This window comes from Hippopotamus amphibius, chromosome 7 (genome assembly GCF_030028045.1).
Source record: "Hippopotamus amphibius kiboko isolate mHipAmp2 chromosome 7, mHipAmp2.hap2, whole genome shotgun sequence".
Taxonomy (NCBI): domain Eukaryota; kingdom Metazoa; phylum Chordata; class Mammalia; order Artiodactyla; family Hippopotamidae; genus Hippopotamus; species Hippopotamus amphibius.
In genome coordinates, this window is record NC_080192.1 from 50,224,327 (window position 1) to 50,251,555 (window position 27,229).

General features: G+C 41.7%; 1 protein-coding gene and 1 non-coding gene across 15 annotated transcripts in view; both read left to right on the forward strand.

Annotated features, from left to right (window-relative positions):
• The window catches only part of GRIP1 (glutamate receptor interacting protein 1), a 690,600-nt gene that overhangs the window by 583,095 nt on the left and 80,276 nt on the right, over nucleotides 1–27,229 (forward strand). For 8 of the 14 annotated variants that reach the window (XM_057741777.1, XM_057741775.1, XM_057741779.1 and 5 more), the window contains 6 exons: nucleotides 4,071–4,218; nucleotides 6,146–6,315; nucleotides 13,216–13,371; nucleotides 14,024–14,179; nucleotides 23,599–23,785; nucleotides 24,455–24,600. In XM_057741777.1, coding sequence (XP_057597760.1) covers nucleotides 4,071–4,218; nucleotides 6,146–6,315; nucleotides 13,216–13,371; nucleotides 14,024–14,179; nucleotides 23,599–23,785; nucleotides 24,455–24,600 — 963 coding nt within the window. The remainder of the gene's footprint in view (nucleotides 1–4,070; nucleotides 4,219–6,145; nucleotides 6,316–13,215; nucleotides 13,372–14,023; nucleotides 14,180–23,598; nucleotides 23,786–24,454; nucleotides 24,601–27,229) is intronic. The other 6 variants (XM_057741778.1, XM_057741776.1, XM_057741785.1 and 3 more) reach the window with 3 other exon arrangements.
• On the forward strand, nucleotides 18,104–18,267 carry LOC130857926 (U1 spliceosomal RNA). The gene has a single exon (XR_009054921.1). It is a non-coding gene; the product is annotated as a U1 spliceosomal RNA (small nuclear RNA).

Below are 27,229 nucleotides of genomic sequence, written 5' to 3' on the forward strand. Positions count from 1 at the left end.
CAACAATCCCTGATCATCTTCACATGAGATAAGCACCTTCTTTCCCTCATCTTTTTTTTCTGCATTAGTTAGGACTTCATTATGACACAGTCTTGTTAGAAAGTTAAAGTTGTGCCCTGGAAAGCCTTACTGTGAAAGCTTCATGTTATGTGATAAGTGTAGGGAGGTGGGGGACCATCCCTCAAACTCAGTCTTTAAAGGATGGTAGTCTTGTGATCAACATATTTAAAGGTCTGAGATCTTGCATCCCATCTTGATAAACATTAATCGTCTAGAATCATTTTCATATCTAGCAGTTCCCCTCTTCTACCCATTAGTAGGATACTGGAATTTGAATTCAGCTACTGTGTATTTTCAAAAAATTTATTAACCTTCTCTAATTTTCCAATTCCTACTAGGCTCTTCCTTATCTGACATTGTTAGTTTTTTGCAGAGTCATAGATTAGCAGCGTTAGAGAACTTTTACTGAAGCCCCCTAACTTTACAGATGAGGAAAATGAGGTCCAGGAGAGATGATGGCTTGGGCCGTGTGGTAAGTTGGTGGCATAGCTAGGACCACCCTCCAGACCTCCAGGTCTGAGCCCAGCTTAGAATCACACTGCTTCTTCCCTTAACCATGAGTTTGCATTTCTCTTTGCAGAGTTCTGAAGCTTTCCACTTTAAATTTTAAAAGAAACTCATTAATTGTACATTAGGCTCCCCCAAATGGAAATATTGCATTTGTTGTTCCTTCAAAGCTTTAATGGGGAAAGTTCTGCTCAAAGAGAGACTGCTTTCTAGTTTCCATTCCAGAGGTGCACCAGGGCAGCTGTGAGTATACTCTCTCCCCTTCTAAATTAATATGGCAGAAAATATGATACCCTTTTTCTGTGCTTCTTAATGTTCCTGTTCACATCATTTCTTTCTACGAGAAAAAAATTAATATTAATTCTTCGCTAGAACTGGAACATTAGAATCATACAAAAATATAATTTTTAAATACCTTGACAAGTATATAAGCCAGGAAAAAAAGAATAGTAATGTAAGGGTTTATATTTAAATAACTTTCACATATGCTAATAACCTCTTTAAAAGCTCTGATCTTTAATCCTGATGTAATGCTTTTAAGAAACATGCAAACCTAGTGTGTGTGCTGGGTCGTGGTTGATTGTGGCTGTATAAAATTTACATCTGCAAATATCTATAAATAGCTGCTTCTTAGAATAAAAGTTCAAGAAAGTTATGTTGGAGGCATAGACTCAAGTGAAAAGGCCCCTCAGGATATAGATTCAGCTGGCAACAAAATCTCAAACTTACACTACTAGCTTAAATGCGATGGAAGTTTATCTCTTGGGAGAGCAAGCAATCTCTGGAGAAAGGGTTTCGGGAATCTGAGAGTCCTCTGTTGGGAGTGCCATGCCCTCGTCTGCATGGTGGGAGATGGCTCACCCGTTCTGGGCCCACAATGCAACATCAAGAAGGGGGAATTGAGGTAGGGAGGACACAGCCATTCTTTTTAAGAACATGTCGCATCTCACTTCTACTCACTTCCCGTTGGCTGGAACGTAGTCACATGGCTACACCTCACTGCAGAGGAGGCTAGGAAGTGTCCTTAGCTGGGCAGCCAGTCACTCAGCTAAAACTTAGAAAGCTTTTTACTAAGAAAGAAGGAAAGATGGGATACCAAGGAACAACTCTGTTTCTGTCAGAGGTTAAGTTATAAGTAACAAAGAAACTATTACTTTCATCTGTTAAGCCCAATAAATTCATCTTTAGACAGAGAACCATGTGGAAGAATATATGTGATTGTCACCTCACTAAGCTGTCAGAATCCAGTTAAAAATCCAGCAAGTCTGTGAGAAATGATTTGGGGAATTAGTCCTCCTAAAGTCCTATAAAAATAATGTGAGAAAAAGCCCCACTAGGCCAGAGCTCATATGAAGTTCAGCCTAAACAGCAAAAGACATTGCAAGGGGGCAGACTCCAGAAAGAGGAGGACAACAGACTTCTGGATCTACAGGCATCAGATTATGTGCACTTGGCTTTGCAGCAGAACTTTGACTGTTAGAGTTGAGAGCTGGGAAGAATCAGTTACCCTCGTGATGGACGAACAGCTCACATAGGGACTACGAGGACTGACCACAATTCTTTAATAGGAGGTCCCAATGAGGCAGATGAGGTGCAAACACTGTTGCAGATGGGCCTGGGGACCACTCCCTATAACTCCAAGGTGAGAGTAAGGCAGGACCCTGGGAAGCCCTGGAGAGAAACAAAGCAGGAAACAAGGGAGAAGGATGAGAAGCCAGATGCTGTCAGTGGCCTGAGATCAGGGTGTTAACACAGCAGGGTGAGCAGGACCAAAGACTTAGGTTTATGGGAAAACTATAGCCGTAACACCCCAGGATGGAAAAGTCCTCTTAGTGGACTAAGACCTTTGGCTCCTCCCAGCTTTTATTAAGGAGACTCTGCCCTGGAATTGCCAGGAAGAGACACAGGCTCTAATGGCCTCTTAACCTTTTTTAGGACTAACTATCACCAATCATTTAAGAAACATAGTGCATACAAGAACCCTCAGCCCTGAAATATGAATGTGGTTGGCATGACTGTTCTCATTGTTACCTTATTTAAGAAATATCTTGCTTCACCTGGGACTGAAGATGGCTCCCTCCCAGGGAACTTTCAGCTTCAGGAGTCAGTGCATACGGCCTGAGCTTCAGCAATAGGAATACAGATTTCCTAGGTCACCATCTCCGAGTGGTGGCTTTGTGATAAAGATGTACTTGCAGGAAGACAAAGTTGTGTTAATAAGGTCTCAAACACCAGAGCAGCAGAAAGTCATAAAAATACTACTGAAAATATACAGTCTTGAAAAATGAGATGACTCAAAGTCTTGAGGTCATAATATATCAATAATAATAATAATAATAATATTCTATGTGTATAGCACTTTATAAATTACAAAATGCTTTAACTATACATTGATTTCCATCATAGTAAATGCTGAGGTAAAGGTACCATTTTCTAGGTAAGCAAGCAGACTTAGAAAGTTTTAGTAACTGGTCTATGATATCATGACCACAATATTGTGAAAAGAAGAATTAAGTACAGGTCTTATAAATCCACATCCAGGGCTCTTTCTCACATGACCTCTGTCTCTTCTGAGCTTTGAATAATGTCATGAGTTTTATCATCTATTGATACATTCATTCAACAACTATTTATGCCCAACCTCTCTGTGCCAGTCATGCCGGGCACTGAGGACGCTGTGATGAACAAGACATGGGCTCTGCCTTCACAGCAAGCTTGCCATATGGCAAAGGACAGAGGCATGTCATCCACACTAGCCATTAAGAAAGAGTGAGGTGTGTGTGACAACAGCAGGAAAATAGCAGGCTGTGGGAGCACAGGAGAAAAGGATCTCACCAAATCACAGGTCAGGAGAGGCTTCCTAGAGGAATTGATGGTTACATCCCCAAGGGTGAGTACCAGTTGAAGGAATGAAGAGAGTTCCAGGCTAAAATTAAAGCATGTGTGAAGATGCTCCTGTGGGAGAGGTGACCCTAGATCAGATCCAGAATAGGGAAAACCCAAAGGATTTACAGATGTAACTTAGTGTATGCCTTCCTACTATTTGCCTGGTTAGAGACATCATCTGTTCATCCTTCCCTTGCATCCATCCATCCATCTATCCTTCCATCCATGGTAGGTGCTAAGATGCTTATTGAGTTAATTAATTAATTTTTAAAACTTTTCTTGAGAGACCCAGTGTGTACCAGGCACTGTGTCAAGTGATGTAGAGGGCATAAAGATACACAAGATGTTATCCCAGCTGACGTGAAGCTTAAATTTTAATTGAAGAGATAAACCTGTGCACAAATTACCGTAATACAAGCTGGATAGAATAGGTGTCCTAAAAGATGCCCCAAGAAGTTACCATTCACTGGACATGGGGATATTACATGGCGGGAAATCTAAGTTTCGGTGATAACATTAACAGATCAACATCAGACTGAACATTCTCCAGCTTTTTCAGTGTCCGATTGCTTATCTATTCCATTTTGTTTTGTTTTTTGAAATTTGTTCTTCCATAGATTCTGTGGCAACAGCATCCGGGCCACTACTAGTTGAAGTTGCCAAAACTCCTGGTGCCAGCCTTGGGGTGGCCCTAACTACCTCGATGTGCTGTAACAAACAGGTCATTGTCATAGACAAAATCAAATCTGCAAGTATTGCAGACAGGTGAGTGTCGTACAAAGTGCCTACTTTTCAAAATTGCATGTGTGTTAAAATATCTAGAGATATATATAGATGTATATACAGACACATATGTAATACCTACACCTATATGCACACATACACAATAAAGAACAGCTCTCCTGGCAGTTTATACAAGCTTCATATTACAAAACAAGTGACTGTTCTAGAGCTTAAAAATTCACCTACCTTATCAGCCATGTAATGTTGCTTCACCCAAATGTTTGGCGTGGCCTTTAGAAATGGTAAAAAAAAAGTCAAGCAACTGAGCACATTCACTTACTGTGTCCTCGGGTAGTAGCCTGGCTCTGATTTAGGGTAGCTGAACAGAGCTTTGTTATGCTCCATGCGGAAAAGTCAGGAGTTTTCTTGAATTGTGAACAATTAAATCCTGCCACCATACAATCTTATTCCTTTTTTCCTAAATAAATAAAACAACATTTTTAAAATGATAACAATCTTTAAAGAAAGGCCCTCCACTGTCATAGTATGTTAATCTTAGGGTTTCACCATCTTCAAGGGTCCCCCAAAACATCATTCATTCCTATGAAAATAAAAACGCAAGACTTTTATCCTGAATTCTTTTTCCTTTTTACAAGAAGGGAAAAAAAAAAAGACTGCTTTACCACCTAAGAAATTATTTTACAGTTTCTGGTAAGAAAACCCCCACCTCCCATAGCTGAAGCACTCCAAGTGCATCCACGTGGAATTTTATTTTTAGGTGGAAGATTTTGAAATGCTTTTGTCTTGAGAAGTAGACTGCGGTCACCGTGGAAATGTTTAGAGCTGTTGGGCTGGCCAAAAAGTTCGTTTGGGTTTTTCAGTAAGATCTTTTGACAAACCTGAACGAACTTTTTGGCCAACCCAATACTTGACTACCCAGTCTCCCTGCATGTTTCCAGCCCTCTTCTCCGTGGGCTCTGGCCCTGCCCCTGCCCAGTGAACTTCCAACTCTGATGCAGTCACCTGTGGCAACCCCTGTGGTAGTCAATCTGCCGCTCCACTGTGCTCTTACCGAATACATTCAGCCCTTCAACAGGAATGGCCATTGACCCAGGGGTGCTCTCTCTGTCAACGGTGCAGGATGCTTTCATGTTCTCCCTGTTTCTTTCCCACTCCACAGAGGGTGAGCAGTTTAAGGAGCTGTCCACCTGACTGGTATGTCAGGATGCTGACTGCTGTGTTTCTGTTCTCAACTCATCCAGGAGCCAGTCTCTTGAGTTCAAGAAGCTGTAGCAGCCAGCCCCTCCCCCACCGCAGCTTCCCCCTCACTCTCGACTCAGGTCTCCTTTGATTACTCTTTGACTCCTGCATCATTTCCATCATCATTGAGAGCGTCTGTGCTAATAAATGTTTAACTCCAGAATAACAAAATAAAACACAGTAATCAAGCACTGGTGATCTGGGAGCTTGTGTGAGATGATTCTGAGCAGGCACTGGCTGGATCTTTCCCTGAGGTTATTCCCATTCACACAGAAAATAGCTGTAAATGACCCTATTCCCATTCTGTGAGTCACATCTTCACATTCTGAATATCTACCAACTCATAGATATAAAAACCTAGGAAGAAAAATCACAGAAAAGAGTCAAGTAGAAACATTTTCCTGTCCTCTCCTCCCCTCCTGCTCACTTCCCCTCAACTTTCAGCATCACCACCACCCAAATAATGTATATTTTTTATGAAGGACAAAAGAAAAACTTTCTTTGAGTTTTTCTGTATTTTCTGTGAGGTTTTACATTTCTCTTCGTACCCAAGGTCCTTAACATCTGACAGGTGGTGTTTCCTATAACATCCAAATTATTCCTTTTTTTCTTAAGTGAAAACGGTATGAAGTTTTAACTACGAGGATGTGAAAGACGTAATCCAAAGCGGAAGGCACGTCATCGTGCTGAGACTTTCTCCTTTCTGTAGATGTGGTGCTCTGCACGTGGGCGATCACATCCTGTCCATCGACGGGACCAGCATGGAGTACTGTACCCTCGCAGAAGCAACCCAGTTCCTGGCCAACACCACCGACCAGGTCAAGCTTGAGATTCTTCCCCATCATCAGACTCGCCTGGCCCTGAAGGGACCTGACCACGGTGAGAGGCTCTGTCCGGATGAATCTCTGTTATCTTCTTCCCCTTGCAATGACTGCTTCTCCCGCAGAGTCAGAAAGCAGGGAGATGCTGAGTTCAATTTTGCCTCTGTCATTTCTTTTCAAAACATCAGGTGATCTTTGTTTACTCCTCTTCATCTTCCACATCCCTTTTCCCAAGCCACAGGTAATTTACTTGAAACCCCCAAACTGAGGAAAGAAACATTGTTTGAAATAGGATTTTCAGGCTGTACTATTGCATTTTTTTTAAAGCCTTTGGTGCAAGTTGAGTGTGGAGAGAAGAGAAACAATGTGACTTCCTGTTATTCGTAGTGAATTTCCACTCTGTTTAAAGGACAGTAAAGACAAATAGTAAAACCCGCACATTTTGAAAATAGTTATAAAGTGGGTATCATGCCAGACCTTTCAAATAATGGGGCGGGGGGCGGGGGTGCGGTGCAGTTGCATGAGGGATGACTTTCTCTAGATTTTGTCTGTTTGCCAGAGTAGTTTCTTTCTTAGGATGGAGAATAACCATTCTGACCAAATATTTCTCCTGGGAGTGTCAGAATATTTGACTGCAGTTATGCAGTAACAAGTGTCCACTGAGGGATTCTGCATTTTCACTGTCGTGAAGCTCACAGATCTGTTTGCTGAGCATTTATATATGATCCCACCTAGGCGTCTCTAAGTAAAACCCAGTGTGTATATATACAATGGAACCTTAGCCAGAAAAAGGAACGAAATTGAGTTACGTGTAGTGAGGTCGATGGACCTAGAGTCTGTCACACAGAGTGAAGTAAATCAGAAAGAGAAAAACAAATACTGTAGGCTAACACATATATATATGGAATCTAAAAAATGGTACTGATGAACCTAGTGGCAGGGCAGGAATAAAGATGCAGACCTAGAGAATGGACTTGAGGACACAGGGTGGGGGGGAGGGGACGCTGGGATGTAGTGAGAGAGTAGCATTGACATATCTACACTACCAAATGGAAAATGGATGGCTAGTGGGAAGCTGCTGCACAGCACAGGGAGATCAGCTCGATGCTTTGTGACAACCTAGAGGGGTGGGATAGGGAGGGTGGGAGGGAGACTCAAGAGGGAGGGGATATGGGGATATATGTATACATACAGCTGATTCACTTTGTTGTACAGCAGAAACTGGCACAACAGTGTAAAGCAGCTATGCTCCAATAAAGGTCTGAAGAAAACAAAATAAAACAAACCCCAGTGCAAGAAAAAGGACTTTGAGCCCAAAGTCAAATGAAGAAAGACTCTCCAGTGGGGTCGTCGTTCCAACCCTCCTCCCTCCTTTTCCTTAAACTGAGCACCCTCCTTTTTTATTCCTTGAAACCAATTCCTCAAAGCCTCACTTGTACTATCAGGGCACCCCAGAGGGGAAGAACACATTTCTGTCTGTTTAGCAAGAGAAGAATTTTCCTTGGAACCGAAATTTTGCTTATGAGAAGGTCATTTGTATCTTACATCTCCAACCTTCTAAAACACACTGCACTTTTCCACAGTTTAGAAAAAAAAAAAGAGGTACCAAACAATTTTCATACTGAGTCAGCTGGATGCAACCTTTTTTTAATTAAGTGGAGCTTAGACAGCCCTGGAGCTAATGAAAATCTCCAGTACAGCATTTCCTTTATCAGATTTTAATTTTACACATTGGAGTTGGAGAAATGAGGAGCCAAGGCAGGTTATGAACAGAAATTCTGCCTCATTTGAATGGAAATGATAAGGGGGTGTGATTCATGGGGATATTATGTTCCCGTCAAGGGGCCGTGTGGGCCTGTCCCACTCACTGGCTGCAAAGGGAGATTTCTAAAACTGTTAAGTTTCTCCTAAATTAATCTGATGTCGACACTGAATTTGGAGCACAGCGGGCATAACAGCGCACGCTGCCGAGTGCTTTTTCAGCAGGAGATTTCACTTGGTTAATCCTGGTATCAGTGAATCAGGAAGGTGAACAGACCCTATAAAAATGTCATTGTCTTTAGCAACTTCATTTTTCCCCCCTTTTATTTGCCCGGTATACAAGTCATAAATAGTTGAAATGGTTTCCATGAAATATTAAATATTTTTACCTGCCGATACGGCCTGAGAAGATGAATTTGTATACTAAAATGGATGGAGACCAGAAGCTAACTTATCCTTTCTTGGCTGTGGAAAACTTGATGTCATTTATGATTTTTTTCAGGGGGGTGAAGGGCTGGTCATTTTAGTAATTCTGGCTCCTACTTCTGACCCTGTCATCCACTTTTGTTGCAAATTATTCACCATCTTCTTTATCTAACATACAGGTATCTCCTTACATTTTACATTCAAATCAGACATATTTCCAAGAAGAAATAAATATTGGCTCTTAAATATAATTAAATCCCAGTTAATACTCAAAAATGTTATTGTGTTTATAATTCTCAAACTTTCGTTTTGTATGTAGTCGAGTTGTTCTACATAGTTTTACCCTTTTTCTACAAGAAAGTTCCAGTTATTTTTTTCAAGATCTCTGATGCCTAAACAGCATGTCTCTTATCCCATAGGTGATGGAGATGTAACATTTCCCAGATTCTGCTTAGCAACAAAGCATTCACCATAGTATTTTCAGGAAAAGGTAGAAATGGGCACATCAACCAGGAACAGATTAACTGTGCCTTTTGCTGGGAGACAGTGGCATTCAAAAAGCCAACAAGAGTGAGTTTTTAAAGAAGTCAGAAATTGTTCCCACTGAGGGGAGGCATACTAATGATTGAAGGAAACTTTGGAAAAGAATTTGGAAAAGAAAACGAGAGCAGAGTCAGGAGGTTCTATACATTCAGTACCAGGAGGACTTCCATTTCTGAGTCTCAGAAGCAACCACCAGAGTAGCTGTTGCCTACACCCTTGGACTCCTGGACAGGACAAGAGGGTACAGTTAGAGAAGAGAACAAACAGAAGTGCCTTCCATGTCTGATACCTTAAGATTTCTTTCTTTTTTTTTAAGTTTTTTAAAATTTTTTTGAAAAAATTATTTATTGGCTGTGTTGGGTCTTCATTGCTGCTGCACAGGCTTTCTCTAGTTGCACCGAGTGGGGGCTACTCTTCATTGTGGTGCACAGGCTTCTCATTCAGTGGCTTCTTTTGTTGCAGAGCGTGGGCTGTAGGCACGTGGGCTTCAGTAGTTATGGCACGTGGGCTCAGTAGTTGTGGCACACAGGCTTAATTGCTCTGAGGCATGTGGGATCTTCCTGGGCCAGGGCTTGAACCTGTTTCCCCTGTATTGGCAGGTGGATTCTTCACCACTGTGCCACCAGGGAAGCCCCAGTGATACCTCAAGATTTCAACACTGATGTCACCATGGAATGATAGGAAAAACATATTTTCCTTGCTGCTTATTTATCTGTAACAAAGGACTTAAGAACACACACAGGAAGATGGTGTAGTATGGTGGCTGAGGGCAGTGACTCAGAGTCAGACTTTCAGAACTTTAATTCTGGCTCCACCACTTGGGAACTTAGCAAGTTACCCAACTTTTCTATACCTCAGTTTCTTCATCTGTTAAATGGGTGTTATAATACTACCTCATAGGTATATCGTGAGTACTATCTGAGATAATCCGTGTAAAAGTACTTAGCGCAGTGCCTGGTGTATAGTGAGTGAAATCTGACTGTTATTATGGGGACCATTAAATGGGAGACCACGAATGAATGCTTCTTGCAAAATGAAAGAGCATGCCAAAAATGTAAGATCTTATTTTTAAACTGAAACATTTACCTAACATATGAGTATTAAGTACACCACCATGAAACAAAGTCGATTGAGTGCACATTCGAAATAGGCTATAGCCGTCTTCTCTAGCCTGTATTGTTTGTTGGATGCCTTTTGCACTTATTATCCATGACATGCAGTTGTGTGCATTATTGTATATAATTTTTGTCTCTTAATTATTTTACACGTGTGAAGATTTCGTCCCCAGTACTAGTTCAGAGTCGCAGTGTTATGACCTACATTTAACCTGCCTGCCACAAATGGCACAGTGCCAGTCATACAATATGTGGTCAGTATCTTTGTTATTGAGTTATTAATTGGGCTTGACAGCACTCCATAAAGAACTGGGTCAAAAAGTGAGTGTAGAAATCTGAAGTTCACTCACTGTACCTCATTTGAAACGCAGACAGTACTTTACAGAGCCCGGCAGAGTGGCTGTGAGGGTAGATTAGCCAGACCCAGCAGTGACTGCATCTTACTAAAAAGTCTTCTGGTGCGCCCTAAAGTAGAATGAGGATGGTGAAAGAGCCTCCATTAGGGACTTCCCCAGCGATGGTCTTTATCACAGGGAAAATGCTACTGCCATGCGGACCGCAGGGATGTGGACCCTCTGGCTGATACTCCTGTTCATTCATGCATGCGTGCATTCACTCATTCATTCATTCATCAGTCATTATACACCAGACACTGTTCTAGCTGCTGTGATGCATCTAGTGAGCAAGACAAGCAAAGTAGATTCCTATTCTCATGGAATTTACATTCCAGTATAGAGAGGCAAACAGTAAAGGTATATCATATAGGGACTTCCCTGGTGGTCCAGTGGGTAAGACTCCACCCTCCCAATGCAGGGGGCCCGGGTTCTATCCCTGGTCGGGGAACCAGATCTTGCGTACATGCTGCAACTAAGAAGTCCACATGCCGCAACTAAAGATCCTGCATGCCACAACAAAGATCCCGCATGCTGCAACTAAGATCCGGTACAGCCTAAATAAATAAATAAATAAATAAATAAATATTTTAAGTATATTAAATAAATAAAGCCATTTCAGACAGCAATAAGTACTATGAAGAATATGAAACAGCAACAGGATAGCATGGATGGGAGAGGGCAGCTGCTTCATCCAAGGAGGTCAGAACAGCTTCTCTGAGGAGGTGGTACCTGAGCTGAGACCCGAATGATAGTAAGGAGCCAGCCATGCAAGCAAGTGGGAGAAGAATATTAGAGATAGGAAGAATAGGAAGTGCAAATGCCCTGAGGCAGGAAGCAGCCTGGTTTGTTCTAAGACAAGACAGAAGACCAACATAGCTCAAACAGACAGTGAGGAGGAGAGCGGTAGGGGATGAAGCTAGAGAGAAAAGTAGGGCTCACATTTGATTCTCTTTGTAGTTGTAACCCATTGAAGTACCTTAAATGGGAGTCACATGACCTAACTTATGTATATAAAAGATCATTCTGTATTATGATACAGAGATGAACCAGGGAGCCAAGTCCGAAGATGTGGCAGTGGTCTAGGTGAAGAGGATGCTGGCTGTAAAGTGGAATAGTGGAGAGAGACATGGAACCCAAGCTAGAAGCAGCAGTGGGTAGAAGGAAAGGGCCAGATAGTTTAGGGCTACAAAATTATGGTGGCCATCAAAGTGTGCTGCAGATTTCTGAAATATTCTCTAAACTTCAGTGCCCAGTGAGTGAAATTTGCTGAGTGAGAGATACATCTGTTCCCTTTAAAAGATTATTCATTGGCAAGTAGATAGAAAGTAGACGGAATCAGTGTTATTGATAGTAGCTTATTGGTTTCTAATCCGTGTATGAGCATCATGCAAAGCACCTTAGGTCCATAATTCTCACAGTTGGCCTGTGGGATAGATGCTTTCATGATCTCCACTTGACCTATGAGGAAACTGAGGCTTAGAGAGGTTGAGTAACTGGCCAAGGTCATACTGAAAAGTCGGGTTGGAGCTGGGACAGAAACTCAGGTTGGCCTCAGCCCATGGTGATCTGTCCACACTAGTGCTTTTGTTCCATTTACTGTCTCATTCCAGAAAGGCTGTGAAGTGGCCAATGAGAATGATATCACGGATGGTATACTTTCAACTCTTATCTAAATAAGCCTCCTTTAAATACTTATAGGGTATTTGACCTCACTGCGTGAATAGGTACTGCAAGATCATTCACATGTTAAAGCATCTTAGAATCATGGCAGTAGACGGAGATAGAAGTTCGTATTTTATTTTTCATTCTTTACGAAGTTCAGTGAAAAATTTCATGTCAATAGAGTGACAAATGTAAAAGTGCTCATGTTTCAGAACACTGGGTAGAAAGTCAAATCTAAACAATATTGCAATTAGAATGGAAATATGATATATAATATACCTTTTTTAAAAAATAAAAGGGACACCAGAATTTTGAAATTGACTTTATTAAAATTTCATGGCATCGTAAGGAAATATAAAACATTTGAAATATTTGAATAATTAAATATCTCTTTCAAATGTAAATACGTGTTTTGAAAATACCCCCCAAATTGTAAAATATATTGAGACTTTTATCTTATTAGAGTATAGGTAAGATCCTTATATTGATAGATGATTAGAGTGGTTTATTGTTGAGAAAAATCAAATTCAAGTGATGAATAGCAGTGTAATTAAAATGTCAGAGCAGTAAATTGTGATGTGTGACTCGTAAACCCCTTGAATCAGGAGCCAATGTGATTTATCATTCCTTCTTTTCTTTTTCTCAAAACAAGTGCTACTAACTGGCCAAAATTTGCAAATCTTTACTTACTAACCTTGTGCCATAGATCTTTGTGGGGTTGACTTTTAAGTTAAAATAAAGAATGTTTTTAATCTCTGCTGTGAAGCACGGGGGGAGATTAGAAATTGATTCAATCGTCTTCTTAAAAGGAGAAAAAGATGGCTGGGGAAAGACATGCATTATTCTTGGGAAGATGAAAAGTTACCATCCCTGATGTTAATCATTGCTTTTGCTGACCACTGAGAAAAGAGCAAAGCCAGTACTTTTTTTTTTTTTTTTGCAAGCAGCTTTCATTTTTTGGTTACACTTTTTATTTGTGCAATTCAGTTACTTTTTCCTCTTTTTTTGGTTCTTTGTTTGTTTTTCTTATTTCTCATCATCACTTCATGTGGGCAGTGAAAATTCAGAGGAGCGACAGGCAACTTCCCTGGGATTCCTGGGCCAGCAACCACTGCAGTCTTCACACCTACCATCACTATAATACGTACCACCCTGACCATTGCAGAGCGCCAGCCCTGACATTCGTGAAAGCACCTCCTCCAAACAGCCCTCGTAATGTTCCAGGCTTTCTCCTCCTGGTCCTTTACTTAAATTATATCCTTCTCACCCTTTCCTCATCTGATTCATGCCATATTTGGTTTCATGGGTGTGGTGTGCTTTTTTTGTAGTAGCAACTTATCTCTGTCATCTCTTAAGTCTTTCTTTTCCATCAGAAAGAACTTGTTGTTAGGAAAGGATGTAAATATTCAGAATGCTTTATGTGTGGTCAGGAAATGACAATGGAGAATATTATACAGAGGACAATGTTCTCTGACCTTATTTGTGTAAGTGGAACGACTTGTGAAATTCATGTCAGAAAATATCTATGAAAATGAGATTATGTATCTGATGCCCGGAGTTGTTTATGGAGAAACTTGTTTTAATGTTTACTTTTTTGGTCTCAAGCGAAACTCATAGAGCCTCTCTGTGTTGCATTCTGCTTATGAGGATCAGCGCTGCTCCTCAGGCATTTCTGGGCTCTTGTAACTCAGATTCTCAGGTGCTGTCTCCATGGCTCCTGAGATCTGGTCTCTGATTGGTTGGGGTACCTCCTGGCCATTGCTGTGCATCTTGTGCATCTTTCTGGGTTGTTACTGCTTGGCAGGTGTAGCAGGCCCACGCCCCACCTGAGAACACTCTGTGCCAAGTCTTCACTCTCTTACAGCAGCTTTGGTGTCTTCATCCTTCTCTCCTACCTCCATGAGTGCATACAGCCTGAGTTCCCTGAACATGGGGACTTTACCTCGAAGCCTCTACTCCACTAGCCCACGTGGAACCATGATGAGGAGGAGACTGAAAAAGAAAGACTTCAAAAGCTCACGTAAGTGAAATGTTAGCCAATGTCTTTGGGCCTGGAGAAAACGTGTGGGTCCATTGGAGTCTTGCATATAAGGAAGCCTATGGGAAGAGTGTTTTATAGGTAGACGCTAAGTAGCTCACAGCCCTGTGCCAAAGACCATTGAAATGATATCCTTTATCGGCACAATAATGATTGCACAAAATACAGTTTCAGACTGAATTAGTTAGTTGTTACTACCTTTACCTAACTTTGTTTTTTTTGAGATCTTTTTCTTGCTCTTTTGCCCTGATAAAATAACCAAAGATGTGATTTTTTTCTTCAAGACCCCTTCCTTATATTCTGGGTAGTTTTGGACATGAAATCTCTGTTCTTAGTTTCTTATTCACTCTGAAGCAATTTTTTGAAAACTAGGTCCCCCTGTTGATAAATATGAGTTCTGTGCATTTGTTTAATATTATTATAAATTTCATAGTAATTTATATTTCATGAACCTCCCCCTGCAAAAAAGGTAATGATAAGTTCGAACATGCCTTTTCAAACTGTATCTCATTCCCCTTGAATGTGCCTTTTCAAACTGTATTTCACTCCCCAAGATTCTAATACTTTCCCCAGGCACCTGCACCGCTGAAAGTCACAGCTGTAACATATGCCTCTTGTTGCCCACTCCAGTGTCAGGAAAACTGAAGGATGCTTATCTTTACAACAAACATCCTAAGGTCCAGGAACGCTGCCTGTGATTCTTAGAAATTTGACTCCTGGGACAGCCAGGCATATTCCCGACTAGGCAAGACTAGGAAGCTGTGGTTGGCTGCTTGCTTCTGGATAGCTGGTTGTACATGTAAACAAAAAGAGGGTGGTTGAATGTCTTAGGGAAGAAAGGAAGAAACACATCGCTCCTAAATTTTTCTTTTGTGGTGATGGGAAGGAAGAATATCACCTCTTATCCTCATCACATAAGTTTTAAAGGAAGAGAACACCTGTCTTTCCAGCCAAATCTAATCATACTCTAGAGAGGTGTGAGTATTGTTTTTTTTGGTGGTCATGACTGTGATTCCTGTAAAGAAGCTCAAAGAAGATGAGCTCTCTTCCTGTGCTTACCATGGGGATACAGTTAGGAACACTCTTAAGTTGCCTAAACAAAACCAAACCCAAGTACTTCAAGACTGGTGTTAGATAGAAGATGTTCTAGTGAGGAAGAGTGGTTGGATCTATTGGCTCTTCAGCTTGTTTGCCAGAGATTCATCTTCAGAGGTGGGTCTGTGGCCAGGCCTACCAGTGCCACCCTCAGTGTAGGAGACCCGCCATCACCCACACTGGGCCGTGGTCTCTTCATGTTACAGAACCCTGAATGTTTCCTTACAAGGAAAACCATCGTAAGCCTCCACTGCGCTATATTCATGATTTTGACATGCATATCCCTTCAAATATAAGATTTGTCATCTTTAGGTAAATAGAAGGAAAATTGAGTTTAGTCAGAATGAGAACAAGAAGCTTCTAGAGCCTCCTGTGTTTCTCAGCTGACGAGAGAGAGTAAATTATTTACTCTCGGAAGAAATGAGTGGAAGGCCACGTAGCGAGCTGTTTGTGAGCACAGACTCTGGAACCAGCTTGTGTGGGTTCCCATCCCAGTGTCATCACTTTCCAGCTGTAGGACCTGGAGCAGATTTGTGAAGCTCTCTATATCTTGGCTTTCTTAGCTACAAAGTGGGGCTAATTCTAGTACTTACCTCATTGGGTAATGGTGAAGATTATATGAAAATGTATGTGTGTGTGTTTATGTATATAAATATAAATTCGCACCACTGAAAGGGACATACAAGACAAGAAATACACTATATATTCATACGTTTATTATATGTTCATATATATGTATGAATAATGATATATTCTCATATAATCTTCACAATTACCCAGGGAAGTAAGTACTATAATTATATATATACACATATACATATATAACATATATATATGCTAGAACAATACTTAGTAAATAGTAAGCACTATTGAATTGTTAGCTATTTTGAATAGTTTAAGTGTTTGCTGTTATAATGCCTAAATCTGAATTGTTGACACGGCTCTCAGACTTAGGCATTTTTCACACGGTTCCACGTTGACATAACACGTGGGTTGAGTCTTGTATGTAATGCCTCAGGATTTGTGGTGGATATTTGTATATGAGATTTTTTGCATAAAATGGCTTCCTGTGCAGCACTGCTTGCTGAGAGAAATCAGGCCAACAGCCCTCAGCAGGGAAAGGCAATTAAAGCGAATGCATTCGTGTTCGTACTTCTGCTTAAATGGCTAAACATTTGTTTGTGTTAGGTAAGACTGCTGTCTTGATTAAGGGCATTAGTGACTACAAATAAATGATTATGTGTTTGGCTGTCTCAGGTTGATGTTTACACATCTTGAATTTTGTAGTAGGAAGCAAAGCCGAGACCACACTGTCCCCGTTAACCCATACCCAGCCGATAAATTCTCTGTTGAAACAGCAGGTAATTCTCCAACATAGTAGAAATATAAGCAGAAACCTGGTTCTAGAAATTTCTTGCTATTTGTGTATACTGTAAACACTAGCCAACAGAGCCCCACTGACCATGTACCTACCAGAATTTATAAGTATGTCTGAGGAAAACTTACATTTGTATTTTAATCAAACAATAAGATCTGAAAAGCTATAAACATTTATTCCCACTTCAAACAGACCTAAAAAAAAAACTAATGATAGTTTTTCAAAGTCAGAAAAAAAACTGAGGATTTAGTTTGGAGTTTTTTTTTCATTAAGCTTGGTTGGTGTGGTCACATTAGGTGTAAAGGTTTTCCCAAATAACTGATAATAAAAGTTTTATTGCCACGCTCACTACACCATGGTTTCTTTCCACCACTTTATGTCTTTATTCTGAGCCACCATTCGCTGCCCCCTTTCTAATACTTATGTTTCTATAGCAACCAGGCCATTTGTATGGATGATGAATCATGGCAAAGTCACAACAAATATAATAAAATCTCTTTGCTGTATTGGTGATGAGTTGAGGCCAGAGACTGCAGAATAGAAAAAAATTCTTGTGTGTTTCTAATACAAAGGAAGGACATGGCCAGAAACGAATGAAATCTTCTCACATAAATATTGAAACATTCTGTGTCGTGGACCAAAGGGGAAAATACAAGAAGTCTGTAACATGTTACAAGGATTAAAAGAGGAAAGTGCCATGTTGGCATCACAGGGAAAATAAGTACCCCCAGCACTAGGCTTCCAGGAGTGTCACAAAGCCCTGGGAGGGTGGCAGAGCCATGTCACAGAGGGAACCCTCTTGTCACCCCTTGCGGATTCTTACCAGCCTTTCCCCCCAGCCGGAGCTGCCCCTTCTCTTCTGCCGTGTAGGCTAAAGCCCCTTCCAGGACCCCATCGTCCCCGGTGATGGTGGGGCATGACTGAGCAGTGGGTCTGGCTAGTTCTCCCTGCTTCCTGCTCCGGTACCCAGAGCCAGGGTAGACGCTTACCTGTTCCCAGTCTGCCTGAATTGCAGCAAAGAGTAGAACTTAGAGCACATTCTCAGAATGATCTTTGCCTCTTCTGTGGTCATCACTTGCTCCTAGGGAGGGCACCATTGAAAAGAGCTGAAAAGAAGACGATGAAAAAACTTAACCATTTTTGTCCCTTCCACCAGCCCCTGAAAAAAGAACAGAAGACAAAGGCAGCTCATGGTAAGCTTCTATAAATGACCATGCACGGAGCCCTTGAAGGGGACAGCTTAAGAGCTCCCCCAACCCCGACTGGGAGAAGGGAGCTGCTAGTCACTCCCACTGTCTCCTGAACTGAATCATGTGATACGCAACGTGTTGGGTCCACAGCAGGTAGATTCTAATGTAGAACACTTGAGTGAGATACAGGTCTTCAGGTACAGGATCCAATAATGGCAAACACAGTACATAAATAAATCTTTGATACTTACCTGGCAGGGGAGATACCGTGATCACAAAGGTAGTTTTCGCAGAGCGAGGCTCACGCATTGTCTTCCGGATGCACTGACCCCTGCCATTTCCCCAAATGAGGGAAGTTCAGCTGCGTGACTTGTGGTGGGGGGGGCCTGTGCTCACACTTTCTCTCGTTTAAAAAAAAATCTTTGAGGTCCATTTCTCTATATACTTTCTAAATGCTTTTCGTATCTGACGGTAAATCTCACAGCCATCTAAACGAAGGAAACACTTGGCAGATTTTTAAACGTTAGGAGCTAACCAGTCATCTTTGGCCTCCTCTCCCTTCCTTACACTAGGAAAGACAAGAATTGACAAAGACACAAGGTCTTCTTCTGCAGAACCCTCCAAATGGGAGTGAGAACAGGACAGAGCAGACGCGAACCCTTAACACAACCCAGGCACACACCAGTTAGCAGTAACCAGACACAGCATGTCAGCAGGGTAGTCTTTTCCATCTTCACCTGTGAGTAGAGACAGGCACGCGTCAGGCCAGAGCCAGCACCTTGCAGAAGTACTTGCTGCTGGAGAGAGAGAAAGCATTAGACAGCTGTTTAAACCACAGGGTTATAACTCATAAACCACCTTTATTTTCTTCTGCTGGCTGACCCCATTAATAAAGCAGGATAATCAAGTTCATCTCTTTCTCCTCCAAGTAACATGGGTTGTTTTTTCCTCTGGCCCATCATCTTTAAATCTTCACCTTATCTTGTTCATCTCTGGTAGTAATTGTCAAGACTTTAATAACGTGTGAGTGATCAGTACATGCAATTTCCAATGAAATTTTACTGTTTCAAAGAACAGGTTCTAGTATGGCAGAGGATTTTCAGAGTTAATGGTAAAACCGTAGATTATTTAATATAATCCTCTATTCTTCATAAAATTATAAAACCAGTGTTTAATATATTTTTAATTCTAAATTAAATGTCCTCATAATTTCTATCAACTTGCCTCTAATCGAAGTTATAGATTTAATGATGCCCATAGTGAATTAATACTTATGTCTATTTTCAAAACCTTCTAGAGAATGAAATTCCTCAAGTATCTTCTCTCACTATTCCAGAAAAATATAGCAAATCTCTTCTTTGAGAAAGTCCTCACTATATCTAAACTAATTCCCCTATTAAGTTGACATATTCCTTCTTGATTCTTTCTTAGTGGAAGTAGTAATCAGCCAACGTAACAATTCAAAAATAATGTTTAATCCTATATGAGTAGTCCAAAAACCTATACCAAATTGGGGTCACATATGGAAAAAATATTAATGTGAACCTATAAAAACTTTCATAGAAAGTTAAGTGTTCCTGTTGAAGTCCAAAACACTTTACTCAGAAGACAGGGTACCAGTCATCTGCCAAATAGGTGATATTCTAATATTACATTCTCACCTGCTACTAACTGGAAAGAATTGCAACTATCCAGGTCCTTACTGACAAGAAATGGTATCTTCTACTGGTTTTGTGCCACCAGTAACAAAATATACGGTCTGGAGAGCAATCAAAGTACAGTTGATATCAACAAAGCCACACGAGAAAATTTGACAGTTCATATGTCAGATCTTGGAATTGTAGGCCACCATCTGTAAAAAAGGTTTAGGGTTGGAGACTACCTTCACCCCCTAATACAGCCTATATTAGCTGACATTAATTCTGCTGGTAAAGAACAATGATGGTGCTTCTTCAGAAGAAGTAGCTTCCCTCACTCCTACTGGGAGAGTGACCCATCTCACCATCCTCTGCCGTGTCAGCTCCAGTGCTGGAATGATCTACACGGTGGAAAAATTAGGGTCCTGAAGAACAACATCTAATTCCTTAACTCAGCAGAATCTACATCAAGTGTTGGTTCCAAAAGGGGAAAATGTTGTTATTACAAAACTGGATTCATTCCTAATGTCTTTAGCCTTCATGGAATGTTCCAGGCACTGGAATTTCAGAGAGGAAAAGATCTGGTCCCAATCTTTAAAGAACTCAGGGTCAAGTGGAGAGAAAGGCAGGCAAATAAAAACCTGACAAATGCTGAGCTAGGACCATGTATTAGAAAAGTGGAAATGTAGAAAAGTCAGTATCTAATTCTGTCTGGATAAGGCAGGGGACAGGACATTAAAAACCCAAGGGAATGGCTAAAGTGGCAGAGAGCACAGCACATATAAAGGTGCAGAGGTGTGAGAGCAGGCCTGGAGAACATGGCTCAGGAATGGAGCATAAAGGAACAGGAGACTGGATGGGCAGGAGAAAATGGACTTATGAAGTTCTCTGCTAGAATTGAAGGTTTTGTCCTCTAGGAAATCGGGAGGCATTAAAAGATTCTAAACTGGGAGGTGGTCTTTGCATAGTAGAAAAGCCACTCTGGCAGCAATTTGGAGCTGTTAGCAGCGGAGGCAAGGACACTGGTTGGAAGCCTATGTAGTAATGTCTACTAGCAGCCATGAGACTCTGCTCTAGGGGAGTAGATATGGTGGGGCCTCATCATAGACAGAGTTAATCTGGCAATAATACGTGGAAAGCACTGGACGTGAGGGGACCCAGAAACGCGTATATCAGAATAATTGGAATCATGAATTGAATGCATGAAAGTAATGAGAGCCTGAATTAAGGTATTGGCAGGAAGAAGAGAAAAGAGGATTTATACGAGGTATATTTTAGTGATCATCCTGGGAGAACTTAGCAACTGACTGGATTTGAGACAATGAGGAGCAGTGAGTCAAAGTCTACTTTGAGATTTCAAGCCTGGAGGACTATCTGCTTGATGGTCCCATTCATAGAAATATTGGTGGCAGTGAGAAAGAGAAGATGATTCACTCAATTTGAAGATGTCGAGTTTGAGGAGTCAATGAGACATCCTCGTGGATGCAACATCAGGGAAATTCATCACTGGAGCTTGAGAGAATCTAGAGAGGTAGACATGAGAAGATACAGGAGAGGTCATGTGACAGGTGCATTGGAAAAGAACGAGAGTAGAAAAGGCTTACAACAGAACCATGGTCAGCTCTATGTTTGGTGTGCAGAAGGCAAGTGAACTGGTAGGGGCTGGAAAAGTAAGAAACTAAGAACAAATCTTCATCAAAACTTAGAGAGAAACTTTAGAAAGAAAGGGATGGTTGCCGAAGCCAGTAGCTGCAGAGTGATTAGAGAGGATGAGGCCATTAGTTTTGGCAATCAGGAAGTCATCTGGAGAGTAGTTACAGTAAAGGATGACGGGAGAAGTCCATTTGAAGCAGTTTGGGAATTAGTACAAATCTGTAGAGAAGGGTCAGATAGCTAGGGGAGTGAGGAGGAAAGTTGGAAAAAATGCCAAGAGAGAAGTTTTTATGGCACAAAATCACAGAGGGAGTGGAAAGGGATAGTATCAAAAATAATGAAAGGAAGAATTAGCTTTGTACATCCTCCTATAACGGGGGAGGGGGAGGACAAATGATGATACAGAGAAATTGAGGTTGAGAAGCATGTTTAAGGAATTCTTTTCAAATAGCTGGAGCTTTTCAGTTTTGTAAGAAAGGAAGTAAAGTTTGACCTTAAAAGAGTAGACGTGTGTGCTACAAATCCTATGAGAAATCAAATAAGGTGCCAAAATATTACACCACAAAAGATTCCAAGGCCCCGTAGAGAATAATGTGAATTTGTGGTGACTTTCTGTAGCACCCTTCAGCAACTCAGTAACAGCAGTGGAGTGACTGGCTATTACCAAAGAGTATGGTGTATTAGAGTAGACAGAATCACATGAGGTTTAAGAATACTAGCAGATGCATCATTGAAATGGTCACTGGAGGTCCAGGTGGAGTGTGGGGGAAAATGGTGCTGGAAAAGGCAACAGGGAAAGATGAGATGATGGCTTGCAAACCTGATTCTCACGCGAGGGAGGCAGAGGCCTCTGGAGTGTCCTGCTCCTACCTCAGTACCTGCGGTAGCTGTGTCTTTATCTGGAATACAAGGGAATCCCTTACGTGCTTTCATACGAAGGGGGAGAAAATCTGTTGCTGAAAATATAGTTTGAAAGCCATTAGACTAGGAGACAAGAGAGAGAAAAATGGGACTAAAAGTCATAAAGAGGAGATCGTTAGGTCTTAGGGACCGGGGAAGATGGCTCATAAGGATATGTGATCAATAAGGAGGATTCAGATGCTGAGATCCTGGAGCTGTATCCATTTTGAAGGAAGATAGGGGTCCAGCGTAGGGTGCTGCTGGCAGAGAGCTGGAGGAGGATGGAATTGCTAGTGAGTGGCCTTGAGGGAGCTGAAGAACCAACAAGCGACCGTGTTAGGAGATTAAGGCCGTGATGTCAAAGGTGCTGAGGGCAAGGAAGAGCTACAGGTTAGAGGAGGTAGGTTAAGAGCCAAGTTCTGAAGTCAGTGAGGAAACCGAGGAACTTTGGCAAAAGCAGAAAACTATGGGTTTGAAGATGAGACAAAGCAGAAATAAATACAGAATATGGAAGTTTAAATAGGAGTGATTTGAGGTAAACAGCACTGCATATGGGGAGCAAGGAGTATTCTAAACCTCTCTCTCTTCTTGCCCCAGGCAGGGAGAGTGAGGGAAAATAGCTTCTGGATGGAGAGGGTTCTAAGGTATATGGTTTCATCAGCTTTCAGTCAAAGGAAAGAGGCCAGAAGACCTTGGAGGAAGTGGCAGTCAAGCACAGGACCCTACAGGCAGAGAGCTCGCTCACAGAGAGCAAAGGAGGCACGGGTCCCAGTGAGCAGCACTGAGAAAAGGCATTCCAGGAGGATGCTTTTTCATGACCTAGGTTGGGAATGGAAACAAGACAGAGCTGTGTGCCTGGGGGGTTGGATGAATATCAGAGGAATGAATGAAATAAGAGATGACAAAACAAGCTGGAGAGCCAGTGGGAAAGAACAAGAGCTGAAGAGACCAAATCTGGGGATAGGAGGAATGTAGGGTTTAAATGACTCCATCGCACCAACCCAACCCAAGAGGAAGGTTGATGACCAGCACATCCTCACTGCCCCAGGAGCCAGACGTAAATCAATTGTTTCTTCAAAGCTGAAGGTCACATTGTTTGTAAAAAGTGTGAACCTTCGGTGCGGATGGCTAAAGTGGAGAAAAAACATTAGATCAGTTATCCCAACCCCCTTTTCCTAGAGAGGAAAGAGAGGAATGACGTACCCCAAGGTCACCCAGCTGGTTGCTTGGTGGTTGAGCCGGGACGAGAGCCCAGGTACCCTGAGCCCAAGACCATCCTCTTCCCACAGCTCCCACAACTGTCCCTGGTATTAGGGATGCTTAGGAAGCAGGGGCTACAATGATGCTGTGACAGCGACGTGACAAATATTGGGAGATTGGTTTATCCTGTTCAGCTCTGGTTAAACTTTTTCCTAAAAAACCAAAACCTCATGTCCCACCATGGCCAATGAGCTTTTTTGTTCCAGGGACATGATCTGTTTCAGAAATGCTGGCGTCCCTGGTGCCTCTTCCCGTCTAACGTCATCTCTTGTGTGCTTGTTGCTCTAGTCTCGTTAGCCTCTAGCACGGTGGGCTTGGCTGGACAGGTCGTTCACACAGAAACCACAGAGGTTGTGCTGACAGCGGATCCTGTCACAGGATTTGGGATTCAACTGCAGGGCAGTGTGTTTGCCACGGAGACCCTCTCCTCTCCACCTCTGATTTCCTATATTGAAGCTGACAGCCCGGCAGAGAGGTGAGATACTTTCTTTCCCGGCATCGTTTTCTGCTCTGCGTTTCTTGCTGGCTGTCTTTCACCAGCTAATAAATTATGGAGCAGTGCTTAATGCAGGAAATGCAAGATGTGATGAACTCTCTGTTCTGACAATGAGATTGTATGTTCTTGATCAGGTTTGAGAAGAATAGTGAGCATGGGTACTTTTAGCAGATTTTTGTCCATCAGGGACTAGAGGCTAAATTAATTAAAAAGGAAAAAAAGAATCCATAAAAAAAAAAATCTCTGAAGTCCAAATGTCATAATAATTTCTCTGCCATGGGGGAATACACATTCATCATTACTGTATATTGGTTCAGATCAGATTATAACAGTACCATGGTGCTGAATTATTAATTACTTCTCTGGGCTACTTCAAGAGTCCCTTCTCACATTTGTAGCCATGAAATGCAAGAATGTAGGACACTGCATATAACTGCATCACTTTGCTGTACACCTCTAACACAATATTGTAAATCAACTATACTTTTATAAAAAAAAAAAAGGAATATAGGACATTGCGGTTGACCTAATAGGATGTCCACACATTAAATAAACAAGACCAAATGCTATTTTGCAAGAATTTTGGCAACGTCAACTGGATAATTATTTACCGTATCTACAACCTATAATGTGTGGTTCTAAATTTAGATGTGGGGTGCTACAGATTGGAGACAGAGTGCTGGCCATTAATGGAATTCCAACTGAAGACAGCACCTTTGAGGAAGCCAATCAGCTCCTCCGAGACTCTTCTATCACAAGCAAGGTCACACTGGAAATTGAATTTGATGTTGCAGGTATGATCATTTAATCTCAAGGCAGCTGCACAGTCAGGAGTGGACTGCAGGTGAATTATGTGGATTATGTGTCAGGGGATGGAGGAGGAATGACAATTTTTTTTCTTTATATAACGAACGTGTTTTGTTTAGGAGGTTCGGGGTGTCATTTTGAATTGAGCACTGCTTTTGTATTATTCATTAAAATGTCACCGCAAGAACAATTGAAAATAAATGTGACAAAATGAATAAGTCATATCCACTATAAAGGTGATAAAAAAGATCGCGTAGCCTTTATTCTTCCTGACTTTTCCCCTATATGCTAGAGAAACCATATTCTTCAGTCATAGGAACAAGAAATGCCTCTCTTTGACTCTTACCACTGCAAAAAAAAAGAAAGTTCTGTGAGGAACAATGAAAATTCATTAGATGGATGTATGCAAGCCCTGTAGGTAAATATTTGGTCTCTAGTGTTAGAGAGAAATTGCACCAGACGCTTGTTAAAAATGACAAGGAAGACCTTATCAAGACTATTTCAGTAGCGATGGAGACTTGCAATAGGAGAGAGAGACTGAACTTAATGTCAGAAACAGCAAGTGCATTTATATGACTTAAGTTTGGTCGTGGAGGGAATATTTGTACAGGTTTTAGAGGTCGGTGCTAGTTCCCATTTAAGAAGATTGTCTTCTCTAATGAAATACTCTCTCATTAGACCCAACAACCTTTACCAGTCAATAAAGGTATGTCTTTTGACGTAGGGATCACGTTACCCCAACAAATATTTGCTGAATGTTTGCTGTGGGCCAGTTACTCTTCTATACAATGAAGATGCAACAGTGGACAGGAAAGGAGAAAAAAATCTCTCTCTTCTTAAAGCTTATATTATAGCAGTACAGAAAGTTAATTTAAAAATCAATAAAGATAAATTTAGACAGTAATAATGCTCTGAGGAAAATAAAGCAGAATGGAGGTTAGAGCATGACTGTAGGGTTTTTTCCCCCCATAAGGTGACTCTCTAAGGAAGGGACATTTGAGCAGAGATTTGAAGGTTGAGAAGGAGCCAGCCACGTCAGAATTTAGAAGGAGAGCATTCCAGACAGAGGGAGCAGCCAGTGTAAAAGACGTGGGTCTGAGTAATGAGCTTGGTGGATTTGAGGAACAGCAAAAAGGGCTCTTGCTGGAGCACATAAGGGAGCCGGGGAAAGGAGTCAGGCTTGGATTTAGAGGTGGGGTGGGAGAGGTTGGAATAGGCCACTGCATTACCTCGGTATAATTTTTTTAAATTTTATTTATTTGTTTATTTTTATTTATTGGCTGCATTGGGTCTTCATTGCTGCGCGCGGGCTTTCTCTAGTTGCGGCAAGCGGAGGCTACTCTTCATTGCAGTGTGCAGGCTTCTTACTGCAGTGGCTTCTCTTGTTGCAGAGAACAAGCTCTAGGCGCACAGGCTTCAGTAGTTGTGGCACATGGGCTCAGTAGTTGTGGCTCACAGGCTTAGTAGTTGTGGCACATGGGCTTAATTGCTCTACTGCATGTGGGATCTTCCCGGACCAGGGCTCAAACCCATGTCCCCTGCTTTGGCAGGTGGATTCTTAACCACTGTGCCACCAGGGAAGACCTGCCTTGGAACAATTTTATGTTATATAAGCGTAACAAAGTCATGGAGCATTTTATGGAGGAGAGTGAGGTAACCCAATGGATGTTTTGGAGAGATCCTTATGAAGTGTAGGGGGACAGTAGCAAAATCAGAAAAAAACAGAAGATCGTAGCAGAAGACTAGTGGCTTGGACAAGGTGGTAGTGCTAGAGATGGTGACAGAGAGTGACGTTTAGAACATGGCTTGAAGCAGAGCTAACACAATTTGCTTATGGGATGGATACAGAAGAGGAGAGAAAGGGAAGATTGTAATGACCCTGAGTTATAAAGGTGAGTGGTTGAGCACATAGTGATGTCTTTAAGTGAGAAGAAGACTTGAAGTGTAGAAATTTGGGGATAATAAAAAGAGTTCTGCTTTAAACATGAGTAGGCAAATCCACTGCCAATAGTAGGAAAAAAGGACAAGCACATTCATTCGTTACTCAAAAGACAGTTACCACGCACCAGTTTACTAAGTGCTAGGCACTGTGCTGTGTTCAGATCATTGAAGGAAAGAATAGAAAGGATAGACATCTTCAGGGACCTTATAGCCAATCAGACATGAGAAAGAACTGCTGAAAGCTAAGTACAGACTTGCTGAATGTGTGTTGCCACTGGAATGCAGAAGGAAGCGCCCAGGAGACTGCAGGCTGTACCTCCCAGAGCCGGGGATTGGGGTCTGTGCTGGAGAGCAGGACTGAAGAGTGACCGGCATGGCAGTGATGGTTAAACTCACGGAATAAAGGGCACCACTAGGGAAAGAGTAGCGATAAGAAGGGGACTGAGGAGAGGACTCTGCTTGAGGAATACCAAGATTTAAAGGGAAAGGTTGCTAACAAGGGAGGCGATGAAGATGCTGTAGGAGAAGTGGAAGGAGAACCCACAAAGGTGACATTTTGGAAGCTAAAGCAAGAGTCTCAAGGCAAAAGGCATGGTCAATGGCATGAAAGTGCTCTGGAGAATTCAGGCAATAAAGGCAGGAAAGGCAATGTCCACTGGATTCAGCAATTAGGAA